General features: G+C 41.4%; 1 protein-coding gene across 1 annotated transcript in view; it reads left to right on the forward strand.

Moving 5' to 3' along the window:
• The window catches only part of LOC137645866 (ankyrin repeat domain-containing protein 13C), a 185527-nt gene that overhangs the window by 150601 nt on the left and 20292 nt on the right, over nt 1-14634 (forward strand). Inside the window, exon 10 of the mRNA XM_068378862.1 lies at nt 8316-8433. Coding sequence (XP_068234963.1) covers nt 8316-8433 — 118 coding nt within the window. The remainder of the gene's footprint in view (nt 1-8315; nt 8434-14634) is intronic.

Below are 14634 nucleotides of genomic sequence, written 5' to 3' on the forward strand. Positions count from 1 at the left end.
CATGGCTCATCTTCATCCAGATCTTCACATTGACATCTCTAATTACATACAACCCATTTGAAATTCTAGGAATTATTCTTGATTTAAAATCTCTTTTTATGAAACATCTGGTCTCTTCTTCAATTGCATAAAAAAAAAAAAAAAAAAATTTGATGGTCAATCTTTCCTCAGAAAACATTTAGATTGTTTCATTCTACCATGTTTTTGAGTATTCTTCTCTTGTCTGGTTTTCAGCTGCTTAATTTGTTGGACAAAAACGTGCAGTCTGTTACATTCTGTATCCAGAATCTGTATATAAATCTCTGGTACTGATGTTCAGTTAGTTCTTTGTGTATTTTGCATACATTTTTCATAAAATTGACCATCCTTTGCATGCATATCTATCCATACTGTACCATTCTGCTTGTACTACTAGGAATGCAGTTAATTTTTACAGCCTTTCCGTCTTCTTAATGAAGCTCAGTACATTATTCTAGGAGTTTTTATTCTAGATATGACTAAATTTTGGAATGACCTTCCTAATCTGGTAGTTGAATCAATGAAACTTCAGAAGTTCAAGCGGTTCTCAGTTGAACAGGTTGACATAACTCTTGATTCATAGTTTACATGTGAATGATTCATTTTAATTTAATTACTGATTTTAATATATGTTGAATTTTATTATTTATTTTTTATTTCATACATAGCTTATTCGTTGACTAATTAATTTTTGTACTTAAGTGCTTTTCCTGTTGTAGCACTTGAGCTTGTAGGAGCTTGCTTAACCAACCAGGGCTTGGCCAGTAATGATGATAAGAATTTGATATTCAGTGTGTTTAGTTGTCTATATAAATTGCTGACTAGTAACAGGTGTTAATATTGATGAAAGGAGTGATTCTATGTTCCCTTATTCTAAAAGAAATTATATATTTAGGGTTATCAAGTGCCTTGGATTTACAGATTTTCATGTGATCTTAGTTGTTCCGACACTAAACAAACCTTATGCTAATTACTAGGAATTATCTTTTGGCAAAGCTGGAAGACTAGCCATTAAGACTTTAATGCAAGATGGCAACCACTCAACTACTAGTTGGGGATGTGGAGGTGGTAGCCGGGGGGTTGCCAGCTACCCTGCTCACTCACACATCACTGCTTCTCCATTTTATCTCTATTTCCGATATGATTGTTCTTCTTGACGCTCCTCGTGCGCACTTCTCCAGGGCATTAAAGGGTCACTTGCGGCACCTTCATGTTCTCGGTCAAGACCAACCAATATACGTCGCTGTGAGCAGGGTTCCACTTGCGATGAGTGTAGGGAGTGGTGTGCCTCCCAGTGGGAGAAGTTTGGATGCCAGCAATAGAATAAGTCTTAAAGAGACCCTTCACCTTCGAGGTCTTTTTCGATGGCTAAGAGACCTCGGACTTCTTCACTCACCCCCTGACCTCTTCCCGAAGACCCTCCTCGTTCTGCCTCTTCCGAGTAGGAGCTTAGACCAGCTAACTCCATGGCAACTTCTGGGCACCGGGGATGTTGTTGCTTTCTCTAAAGAAGCACCTTCGGTCCCCCCCTTAGACTAGCCATTTTCTCTTTCAGATGTGTTGCAGGCTTGGCCATTGTTGGTTGTGGCTGGACCTTCTTCCAATGAAGTCGTCCTTCAGCTTTTACACCGTGGTGCCCGGAGGGATCCTTTTCCTGTTGCCTCTGTAGTTGACGTCTTGTCTCCTGTTGACACTCTGGCTATGTGAGAAGCCCAGCCTTTTGCCTTCCCCTGTTCCAGTAAGTTCTATTTGTGAACAGCACACCTGTTCGCTCTCTCCTCGTCGACCTCTTTGTCTTCCAGGAACTGTAGTTCTTTACGTTCGTCCTCCTTCAGCCAGCGTTCTAGTTTGTGAGATCGGCGATCTTCCATCCAACTTTAAGGAAGTATCCTCGGATCATACACGAAAACAGGGAGTACCAGTTAAAAGTGCTGTGCTTCGGTCTTTTGACAGTACCTCAAGTCTTCACGAGAGTGTTCGTCCTAGTGTTATCCTGGTCTCACAGAATGGACATTCATCTCTACAATATCGCCACAATTGACTGATTCTAGTAGACTTGGTGATGACAGTTTTGTCAAGATCTGGTGATCGTGATAAATCTCGAGAAGTCCTCACTGCTTCCCTCTCAAAGACTGGTATACCTGGGTATGATAATAGACATCGGAGTACACAGGCTGAGGGAGGTGGCAAGCCCCTTCCTCAGATGAGAAGAGCTTCCTGCCCAATAGTGGTTGTGTCTCCTAGGTCACCTAGCATCCCTGGCCCATCTAGTGCCCAGCGGTTGCCTCAGGATTCAATCTCTCCAGTGACCACTGAAATCCAAGTGGAGCCAGTACACCAGCTCCGTGATACGCTAATCTCTATGGAACAGGAGCAAAAGATGGATCTTCAGTGGTGGGTGACAGAAGAGAACCTCCGCAGTGGAATAGACCTTCTCGTCTTTTCCCCGGGAATTGATGCTCTATTCAGACGCATCGAAAGAAGGGTGGGGTGCCCACATGCTGCACCATATGGCCTCTGGGCTATGGTCCGAGACCAGAACATAAATCTGTTAGGGATAAGAGCAGCCTTTCTAGCTCTCCAACAGTTGCTGGCAGGTCACTCTGTAGTGCTGGTGAGCAACGACAACACAGTAGTGGCTTACGTAAATAAACAAGGTGGTACCTTTTTGCAGCCCCTATGCCATCTAGCAATAGAGATGTAAAGATGGACAGAACATCATTCGGTGTCACTGTCAACTGGGTTCATTCCGGGCAAAAGGAATGTGCTCACAGACAATCTAAGCAGGGTGACTCAGTAGGCATCGAATGGTCTTTGAATCATCTGATAGCCAACAAACTCCTGACTTGTTGGATTCCCCGTCTGTGGTCCTGTTTGTGACATCCTGGAACTTTAGGCTCCTGCTGTACTGTTCCTCAGGCTCTGGCAAAATGCATTCCAACAACGGTGGGACACCATCAACATGTACACCTTTCCCCTGTTTTGTCTGATGAGAAGGGTGCTTAATAAGACCAGAGCATCAAACCATATATTCATGATGCTCATAGCTCTGCTATGGCATCATGCAGAATGGTTCTCGGACCTTCTGCAGCTCCTGATAGAGCTCCCGAGAGAACTCCCTCCACGACAAGTTCTACTCAGACAACCACATATGAACATCTTTCACAAGGCAGTAACTTCTTTTCGTCTTCATGCCTGAAGACTATCCAGCACTCCTCTCACAGAGAGGCTTTTTGCAACAAGTTGCGAGAAGGATGTGTGGATGCCTAAGATCTTCTGCGTAAGTTTACTAGGCAAAGTGGACTGTCTCCCTGATGCCACATATTCCAGTTATAGCGGAGTTCCTTGTATACCTTCCGGAGGAAAAGCTCCCGATCTCGGCATTGAAAGGCTACCGCTCAGCCCTAAGAATGGCCTTTAGACTGAAAGGAGTCAGTCTTTCCTCTTCGTTGGAATTGTCACTCCTCATACAAAGCTATGAGATCACTTGCTCCCTGTCAGAAAATAGAAGTCCTCCTTAGAACATTGTTCGCGTCCTTTGATCTCTGAAGGGTGCTCCCTACGAACCATTGCGACAGGCAGCAGATTGCCAGCTCACTGTGAAGATGGTATTCCTACTCGCTTTAGCTTCAGCAAAAAGAGTTAGTGAACTTCATGGTTTATCCTAAGATGTCGCCAGTTGAATACAGTGACATTTATGTAGATCCTTAAGCCAAAAAATGAGGGAATTGGCCACTGAACCCTTTTGGGGCATTTCATAACTCCATTCAAAACCTCATGTCAGCTACAGGGTGCAAGTTATCATTGCTATGGTCAGGGTGAATAGATTATTAGCAATCCACTTTGCTAGCCATTCTCAACCTCAGCAGTTGAGACTTCCTCATTAGGTCTCTAAGGTTTTTCCTTTAAGGAAATCTCATAAACCCATTAGAGGAGCTCTGAAAAGGCTGGCTTGTCATTCTAGGTAAATTCCTAGTTGTCTTCCACTTGACTACTGAGTGTTCAAAATACAATCCTCTGAAGAGTGAAAGTAGTCCTGTGAACAGGAGTTGAGTATACCGTTTACATGGTCAATATCTTGGCAGTAACCAGAAACCTATTGTGTATAAATGAGAGGGATTTATCCACTCACAATATGACTTATTTGACGAGCTGCAAGAAGTCTTCATCCACAAGATAATATCAATCAGTGTGAAAACATGGATGGCCTTTCAGAGGAATATGTCACTTTGCTAGATAACCCCAGACACCTTGGCTACCTTTTTTTCCCACCCCTTTGAGGATAAGAAGCTTCAGCTATCAATGATTCCCCTCCAAAAGGTAGAATAGGCGTTTTATTTCTTAGGACTGCAGTCATGAGAAAGACCAATTACGTATTGTCGTATCTAGTTTTTCGTAAAGTATAGGAGTTAGAGAGAATCCTTCAGATGCTTTTTCTTTCAGCCAGTTTTTATAAAGCAATAGTGAAAAAAGGCAACTCAAATAATTTTAATGGCATTTTGACATAATCAAAATAATCAAACATTATTGAGATGATAATTTGTAAGATCAAAGGGTGGAATAGTTAATAAGAAAATTTGAGAGTGAATATTATAAACTATTGTAAAAGCAAACCTGAGAAAAATAGCTCTGCTTATTTGTCAATGTCTACTACGTAGATTCTGTTCAAACAAGATAAAGCCCTCATTTTGCTATTTTTTTTTTTTTTTTCATTAAATATTTACAGAGTGTCAGTTTATGCTGGTCAGTCACTAGCCATACTTTCAGCTTATTTACTGGACCCAGTTGTAAATTTCAACAAAAGATCTTCATTAAACTTAAGATCTACAGATTGGTTAACTGAAGAAAGGGATTGGGGAAATATCAGAAGCAGAGATTTGATGTACAGAATAAATAGAATATTTGTCTTTCTCCTCATGTTAAAGTTTAGAAGATAGAATTAAATTAATTTTAATTGATAGTTTCCAATATTTTAATATGGTATATATTTCAAACTCTGTTTGAAGGAGGTCTGGTTGAGGTTTAGATCCTGTAGTAGCAGCAGCAAATGTTCAAGTTTAATTGGTTCCTTAAGTATGTATTATGTAGTTTTGTATTAGTTATAGTCTAGCTTAAGAGTTGCTATTATTTTTTGGCCCGCATGAGCATTGTATACAGTATTTAGTTTTTTCTCACTGCTGAATTGTGTTGTATTGAGAAAGAAAAAAGAGAATTCCTCTTACTTCCTGTAGAAATGGTAACTTTTGAGTTGGTAAATCTAGTTTTGATGACCCATTGAATATTGATTGAATTTAAAGGGGAGCTATTTCAGGTTGGTATGTAAAGAGATTTTTCCCTCTCATCACCTCCATAGGAGTATGGGATTAAGTATGGGTGGTAGCATTCTTGCCTAGGGATTGCCAGATTGGGGTTTGAGTTCCGCTCAAACTCCTTTGGTCGCTACAACCTAACCATCCTTGTGAGCTAAGGATGGGTTGTTTTGGGGGAGCCTACACGTCTATCTGCTGAGTCATCAGCAGCCATTGCTTGGCCCTCCTTTGTCGTAGCTTGGATGGAGAGGGGTCTTGGGTACTGATTATATGTATTATGGTCAGTCTCCAGGACAATGTCACTGTCCCTTGCATCTGCCATTCATGAGAGGCTTTTAAAAAAAGACTATGTAAGATTAATTGAAGCAAACTGAATTTTACCCTTTAAGCACCGCTGGACATATTTTGTTCAATTTTCTACTCCCTTTAGTGCAATAGATGTATTTAACATCCAGTAATTAAAAGTTTACATAACATTACATATTAATGGAAAGGAAATGTATTAAGTTAGACAATAATAAATGCTGTAAAGTCTTATTTTGTCTTATTTTTCTTATTTTCTAGTGATAATATTATGTAAAATATAAAAAAAGGCAGATGATAAATGTTGGAAAATCCTATCTTTCATAGTTTTTGTAATAAGATTAGTTAAGAAAAATGTCCAATAAAGAACCTGGGACTTGAATGCCAAATCATTTGTTGAGGGGCTGGTTCTCAAAGGGTTAATAGTATTTATATTTCAATACTTACTTGGGGTTCACCTAATTCCTCCCACCTACTTACTGGTTAGTGATGTCAAGAGGTTCTTTGTTTTTCGAATCAACTTCCAAATATGAATTGTCACCAAGCTTGCAGTATACCATAAATCACCACAGATGACATTGCTAAACCATACCATAGTAAGGTAATAGGCAATTTGAGTGAGGGAGGAGAGAGAAAAAATTATTTCATGCTTTTAAATTTACATTAATATTGAGGGAAGAAAAGTGTAGGGCTTTGACTGAGGAGCACAGTGAACCCCAGGTAATTATGGAAATAATGAATATTAAAATTTTGTTATTTTTCATTCCACAAGTACTCGACTGTCTCAAGTGCCAAGAAGTTTGACTTGCTGGACAAATCTCAAATTACCTTTTGTACAAGTTACTCAACAAAACAACCATTTGATACAGCTAACTGCAGGATACTATTCACCTTATATTCTGAGAAGTAGGCTTTTGCTGTTCACTGGATTGCTTCTGTTAGGAAATAAAAGAACATCTAGTAGTTTGTATCGTGCAAATAAAGGAAGGTATCTATAAAAAATATAAACTCAACCAAAAACAATGGCATATTTATTGTAACTGGTATAGTTCATGTGCTTTCAGTAACTAAAACCAGTTGAGATAATGCTAAGTTTTCCAGTTTTTTCTTCAAGAAAAACTCTCCTTCAGCTAGTAAAGGCTACAGGTTAAAGCTCAATACAACTCTGAAACATATTGGATTTTATCTGTCTACAAATACTATTGCAGATACCTTCAGAACTTTCAGTATTGAGGAGCATCTGTGATTAGATTTTTTCACTTGAATTTAGATATAGTTTTACAATTTTTGAAAGATCCAGATTATGAGCCCTTGAAAAAGTTAAACCTAAAAGTGCCTATTGTCAGTACTCTCTTCCTTATAGCCTTGGCTTCAGTGAAATTTATTTGGGGACCTGCAGTCACTCTTCAAATGTGGGGTTTCTTTCCTGTTGATAAAACGTTTTTATCACTTTTACTATGTTTCAGAGATAAAAATTACTTTAGATTAAATTATATTCAGTCCTTTGCTCAGAAAGTTAATATTCAGAAGATAGGATTCTGCGTCCAATTAGAACATTGAAAGTCTATCTGGATAGAGCAGAACATGTTATTTTTTTTTTTTTTTTTTTTTTTTGTCTTAAAATACCCAGCTGTCCTTCTTCAAAGAATGTTAGTCTTTTCTTGTTAAAAGCTTTATCACTCAAGCTCATCAAAAGTTTGATGTAAAATATATTCCACCTCTGAAAGTTAGAGCACATGGTATTAGGAGTACGGCTACTTTCCTTAATTTTTATTTTCTTTTAATAGGAAAAGTTATTAAAGCAGCTAAGTGGTGTTTTTTCAAACATTATGGATTAGCTAGGATAACTTACAAGAGTGTTGGACTTTGGGTCCTGTAGTCTCAGCAAAGGATGTTGTGATTTAATGTAGATAGATATTATTTTTGCCTCGTATAAATTTAGAAATGGGAAAAGCTGTAGGCAAAGAAGAAAGATGGTAAATTTTTGTACTTAGTTTTACTTTCTATAATTTTTTGAGGAAGAGATACGTAAGTTTTTTGTTTGGGTCACTCAGAAGTCCCAAACTTTAATAATGCATAGAGTAATAACTATGGATAAAAGTTAAAATAGCCTTAATTATTCCAACAGTCAAGGTTAACATGGACTGTTTATTAAAGGTTCATAAGTTGAGATATATTATTTTTTTTTTTTAATGTACTAATAGAATCATTTTTATTGCCCTAACTGACCCATTTCCTATAGTGTGTGGTACTCAGAAACGTGACTAGCAGGTATAATTCAACAAAATAAAAATATTTTATAATGAAATTTATCATTTCAATACTCTACTTATGTGCAAGTCACATATTTCCTATCCTTCTCACCACTTTCAGTTATTTCAAAAGGTTAGTAGGAACTGTAAAGGTACTCCATGACCTAGGAAAGAATGATACTTTTAGTAACACCATGCCAGCAGGCCCCATCTTCCTCCCGATAGAGAGCTATCAGACACCAGCTAAGTGCATGAAGGGTAGAGATATAGGAAAAGAGAAAAATACATGGTTTTTGTTTGGTTTTGTCAAATGGTTGGATGTGCTCGATGGTATTTCTGTATCAAAAGAGTAAATTTTATTATAATTGGTTTTTATTTCATAATGCATTTTACTATACAGTATGTTGATGAATCTGCTTTTTCTCTTTTGCAGATATTCCAATCCTACCTACTGTGTCAGCAAAAATTACATTCCAAGAGTTTGCATTCAAAGATGATATCCCCGACTCTTATTTTGAAGTTCCTGCAGGTTATAAGGAAGATCCAAACAGGTATGTTACCTTATTGTGACAGAAAGTTATATGTATGCGGCATCATCACTAAGATGCAGTAGATGTGATATGCGAGATTTAATTATCATGTCAGTTTGTAAATGAGAAATATAGATGAGGTGCTGCTGAGATTAGCTGCTGTACTTTAGTCCCTTTTATGTACTACACTTTTTAAATATTTAACTTAGCCGGTGAATATATAGCTGCAACTCTGTTGCTCGACAGACAAAAAAACTGTACTAAAAACTCGCCAGCGATCGCTATACAGGTTGCGGGTGTGCCCATCAGCGCCAACTGTCGGCCAGATACCATACTCCATGTAAACAAAGACTCAATTTTCTCTCTGTCGACGTGTCGACAAGACGTACTTTTACTCGCTGTAGAACCTGGAGTTTTCTCAACATATTTGGTGAAGTACTTCATTTTGGTTTGAGCTTTCGCAATGCAGGTGTTTTTATCTTCATCTTAAATCTTGAACTCGTTTTGGATAGATTTAATTTTTGGTGACAAAGAGAGTATGGACTTTCTTTGACTTTTAAATGGCCGACCCTTCCCTTAGACGGAAGTGTGTTTAGGCTTTTAATAATTATCTTATCACGTTATAAATTAATTATAGATTTTCCTCTATATATTTTATATCTCACCGCCTTTATTAGGCCTCTTCGATTAACTTTCCATTTATAATAAACATAAAAAATAAATTTTAATGTTTTGTTTATATGCGACCTTTCCTGAGAGTAGGCGGTCCTAACTTGGAAACCGAAGTTAAACAACGTTGAGCCCTTTCATTCGTAAATAGCTTTTAAAGAGCTAATGATTTAAAACTTTTTAAATGAATATTTTTAATAAATATTTTATGAAAGAATTTCTTTGAATAGTCTTCGTACTGTTTTCAAAGATGAACTAACGTTTAGTTTATTTATGCTACGCAGTTTGCGCTCTATCGTTACGATAGAGAGAGAGAGTATCACGGTTTCACTTTGCAGAATGAGTAAATCGATTCTGACGTTTTGTTCATTCTTCTTTCAAAGTTTAAATGTTTTAAATTCTATTTTAAAGGAACTTTTTAATTGAAAAACCTTTCAGTTTTTTCCTTTGGTCAAATAACATGTTTTTTTGACGAAATGTAATTGGGCTCTTCTCTTAGGTGCGAAATCAAGAGAGAAAGAGAGAGAGAGATAGAGACGGAGGGAGAGAGAGGAGAGAAAACGTTCCGTTCAAGCGGGTAACGTTGTTCTCAAGTTACTCTCGTCCCTAGTCTCTGTACGGGGAGAAAGGATAAAACGTTTTTAGTTTTATTCTCGTCCCCAGGCAATGTACGGTGAGAGATTGAAAACGTAGTTTTGAATGAACTAGTGTTTCTTCTCTTCCCCAACCACTGAATTTTTTTATCTTAAAAGATGTTTACTGTTTTTTTGCTGGTATTAATGTGCTTGCATTATACGACTGATTTCGCATTTACTACCTTTTGATGAGGGTAGAATTGCGTGCTTCAGGTAGAAATCAGTAAAAGCTTTGATTTCAGTGAAATAAGTGCAAAACAGAAAATCGTAGTGATAAAGTGATATTGCGCAAAGTGTTACAGTGTTGCGTCCGAGGGTTCGTCTGTTCGTGCCTGTCGTTCACCTAGTCCGGGACCTCTTGCATGCTCCCAAGCCCAGGGGAGAAGTAATGTCGTACGACTTATGGGTTCGAGAGGCCTTGATCAGCGAACAGACGTTTCCCTCTATGGTATCGGGTGTATCTTACCAAGATCTCCCCTACCATAAGGCGAGAGAGACAATTTTCTCCTCGTCATCCGAAGGCTTTTCGCATAAGAAACCTGAAACAAGGTTTCGAGGCCCTTAAGCGAAAGTCAGTCCTTTCAGGACAGGTCCAGTGTCCTGGTTGCAGCCATTAGGACAGCTCTGACCCTATGCAATCATCGGAAAACTGCTCGCCGCCTAACAAAAGCGTAACACAGACTCCGAGAGTCTTTTTTGTTGGCAAAGTGTTGCGGTCACAGACGTTACCCTCGTCTCTTACCGCAACCATTTCCGTTGATCTTAAATGGGTTGTACGGCAAGACATGCAGAATAAGCTTGCCTCCTTTATGGAAGACTATTCTGCAGATTAGTCCGTTGAGCCTAGCCGTTTATCTCATCGAGATCCTGGCTTTCAGCCAACCTAACGTTCCTTTGTGCGTCCTGTTGACGTTGTCGTAGCTAAGTCATGTCAGTCAGGTTGTTTAGAACCACACTCGATGCGGCCTCATGTGGATTTTCAGCCACATTTGGACGTTAGGCCACTTGCTGATGCTCCTGTTGACGTTCAGGACGTTTCGCTAACAATCGGAGTTTACTTGTTTTGACGCTGTGCGTTAACCTCCGCATTCTAGAGTTGTTTTGACTGCTCAGTCTAGGCAGTCAAAGCAGTCTCGAGTGGACGCTGTGCGTCCTCACGCACCTGTTGTTGTTGACAGTTCACAGACTGTCAAGCAGTTACATGACGTTGCGTCCTGGTCTCTCGCACCTGTTGTTGTTGACAGTTCACAGACTGTCAAGCAGTTACATGACGTTGCGTCCTGGTCCGCTACCTATGCACCAGTGCGTGTGGACTCTGCTTGTAAAGCATTGCCACCACGGTAGGTCTCTCCCTTACTTGAGACTCAGCTATTATCAGACAAGGTTCCTTTAGATGAGGAAGTTGCTGTTCCCCCTCCTACTGATATTCCCTTAAGGACTCTGTCAGACGGAGAGGAGCCTAAAGCTGCTTAGCCCTCTATGGACTTTAATTAAATCATGCTGATTTTTAAGGATCTTTGTCCGGATCTTTTTGTAACTGCTGCTCCTCGTTCGCCTAAACGTCAAAGCTTACACTAGGCCTAGCTACTTTGAAGCTGTTGTTTATAAGCTAGTGCTCTCTCGCTCTCCTAGAGAGCTTTACGTTTGCTAGGCGACTGGTTTATCACCAGGAGGAGTTTGGGGGATACAGCCTTTGCTTTCCCATCTTTTAAACTGGCTTATAGAGCGAGAGTCTGATATGACACGAGAGAAGTTCTCGGCTTGGGAGTTCCTGCCTCTGCCCAGATAGACTTCTCAAATCTCGTAGACTCTCCCTGGCTCCTGGCCAGGAGACGCTCCAAGATTTTACAGGTCTACTTCACAGCTGTTTTAGAGCCTTTGAAGTTTTGCTGTACAATTATGTCATGCATAAACAAGGCTTTCAGGGAGGGAAAGCGGTACCGCCTCAGTCGCTAACCCCGTCTGTTGCCGAACCTACTCCCGTAGACCCTAAATGGGCTTTGCTGCAAGACATGCAGTCCAAGCTTGCGTCCTTGATGGAGGACTTTAATGCGGAGAAGGTTGCTGCTGAACCTTCTGGCCAACAACCTTCCAAGCGGTCGGTTGTGCGTCCTGTTGACGCTGAGGTAACCTTCTCGCGTCTACCAGTTGAGGTGGTTCCTCCACCGATGCGACCCAGTGTGGGTTGCCAGCCGCACGTTGACGTTAAGCGACGCTCGGAGGTGGTTGTTGACGTTCAGGACGTTTAACAACCATTAGAGGTGACTTGATTTGACGCGGTGCGTCAACCTCCGCAACCCGGTATGGTGTTGACTGCACAACCCAGACGGTCTAGACAGTCTCGGGTGGACGCTATGCGTCCTCGCGCACCCATGGTTGTTGACAGTTCACAGACTGTGCAGCAGTTCCATGACGTTGCGTCCGGCTCCGTCACGCATGCACCAGTGCGACCGGACTCAGCGAGCCAGACGTTGCCCACTCCGTTGCCGTTTCCTCATCAGTTTTCGGATGAGGAACTATCTGATGAGGACGTTGCTGAACAACAAGACGATCAGCCCCCAGAATAGATCAAGCCCTGCTATCCATCCAGAAGATGCTGAAGAAGGAATGGATGAGTCTGGTGGGGACGCTGTCATCCCTGGAACAGTTTGTATCACTAGGAAGACTACACCTCCGTCCTCTTCAATACCATCTGGCTTTTCACTGGAAAAAGGACAAGACGCTAGAAGCGGTTTCGATCCCGATTTCCGGAAAGATAAAGTCTTGTCTGACTTGGTGGAAGGACACTATCAACCTAAGAGAGGGTCTTCCCCTGGCTGTTCAGACTCCCCACCACGTTCTCTTCTCGGACGCATCGGACTTGGGCTGGGGCGCGACACTGGACGGTCGGGAATACTCAGGTCTGTGGAACTCGAGTCAGAGGAGCATGCATATCAACTGCAAGGAGCTGTTGGCAGTTCATCTGGCCTTGAAAAGCTTCGAGTATCTCCTTCGAGGCAAAGTGGTGGAAGTAAACTCGGACAACACCACGGCCTTGGCGTACATCTCCAAACAAGGAGGTACCCACTCACTGACGTTGTACGAGATCGTAAGGGACCTGCTCATCTTGTCAAAAGGTCAAGACATCTCCCTAGTAACGAGGTTCATCCAAGGCGACTTGAACGTCATAGCAGATTGTCTCAGTCGGAAAGGGCAAGTAATTCCAACCGAATGGACCCTCCACAAGGATGTGTGCAAGAGACTTTGGGCCACTTGGGGTCAACCAACCATAGATCTCTTTGCAACCTCGCTGACCAAGAGGCTTCCAATCTATTGCTCCCCAGTCCCGGACCCAGCAGCAATATATATAGATGCCTTCCTCCTAGATTGGTCACATCTGGATCTCTACGCATTCCCACCGTTCAAGATTGTCAACAAGGTACTGCAGAAGTTCGCCTCTCACGAAGGGACAAGGTTGACGTTAGTTGCTCCCCTCTGGCCCGCGAGAGAATGGTTCACCGAGGTACTTCGATGGTTAGTAGACGTTCCCAGAAGTCTTCCTCTAAGGGTAGACCTTCTACGTCAGCCACACGTAAAGAAGGTACACCAAAGCCTCCACGCTCTTCGTCTGACTGCCTTCAGATTATCGAAAGACTCTCGAGAGCTAGAGGCTTTTCGAAGGAGGCAGCCAGTGCGATTGCTAGAGCAAGGAGAGCGTCTACCATTAGAGTCTACCAATCGAAGTGGGAAGTCTTCCGAGACTGGTGCAAGTCAGTTTCTGTATCCTCGACCAGTACCTCTGTAGCTCAAATAGCTGATTTTCTCTTATACCTGAGAAAAGGATGATCCCTTTCAGCTCCCACTATCAAGGGCTACAGAAGCATGTTGGCATCGGTCTTCCGGCATAGAGGCTTAGATCTTTCCAACAATAAAGATCTGCAAGACCTCCTTAAGTCTTTTGAGACCACCAAGGAGCGTCGTTTGGCTACCCCTGGATGGAATTTAGACGTGGTACTAAGATTCCTCGTGTCAGACAGGTTGGAGCCGTTACAATCAGCCTCCCTGAAAGATCTCACTCTAAAGACTCTTTTCCTGGTATGCTTAGCCTCGGCTAAAAGAGTCAGTGAGATTCATGCCTTCAGCAAGAACATCGGATTTTCGTCGGAAAAAGCCACTTGTTCGCTGCAACTTGGTTTTCTAGCCAAAAATGAGCTGCCTTCTCGGCCTTGGCCTAAATCTTTCGATATTCCCAGCTTATCGGAGATCGTAGGCAATGAACTAGAAAGAGTCTTATGCCCTGTAAGAGCTCTTAAGTTCTATTTAAAGCGTACTAAACCTTTACGAGGCCAATCTGAAGCTTTATGGTGTTCAGTTAAGAAACCATCCTTACCTATGTCAAAGAATGCTTGGTCATACTTTAACAGATTGTTAATACGAGAAGCTCATTCACATCTGAGTGAGGAAGACCGAACTTTGCTTAAGGTGAAGACGCACGAAGTTAGAGCTGTAGCAACTTCCGTGGCCTTTAAGCAAAATAGATCTCTGCAAAGTATAATGGACGCAACCTATTGGAGAAGCAAGTCAGTGTTCGCGTCATTTTACTTGAAAGATGTCCAGTCTCTTTACGAGAACTGCTACACACTGGGACCATTCGTAGCAGCGAGTGCAGTAGTGGGTGAGGGCTCAACCACTACAATTCCCTAATTCCATATCCTTTTAATCTGTCTCTTGAAATGTTGTTTTTTATGGGTTGTCCGGAAGGCTAAGAAGCCTTTCGCATCCTGGTTGATTTGGCGGGTGGTGAAAGTCATTTCTTGAGAGCGCCCAGATTAGGGGTTTGATGAGGTCCTGTTGTATGGGTTGCAGCCCTTGATACTTCAGCTCCTAGGGGTCTGTCAGCATCCTAAGAGGATCTCGAGGCTCCGTAAGGAAGACGTAC

This window comes from Palaemon carinicauda, chromosome 8, assembly GCF_036898095.1.
Source record: "Palaemon carinicauda isolate YSFRI2023 chromosome 8, ASM3689809v2, whole genome shotgun sequence".
NCBI classification, from domain to species: Eukaryota; Metazoa; Arthropoda; class Malacostraca; order Decapoda; family Palaemonidae; genus Palaemon; species Palaemon carinicauda.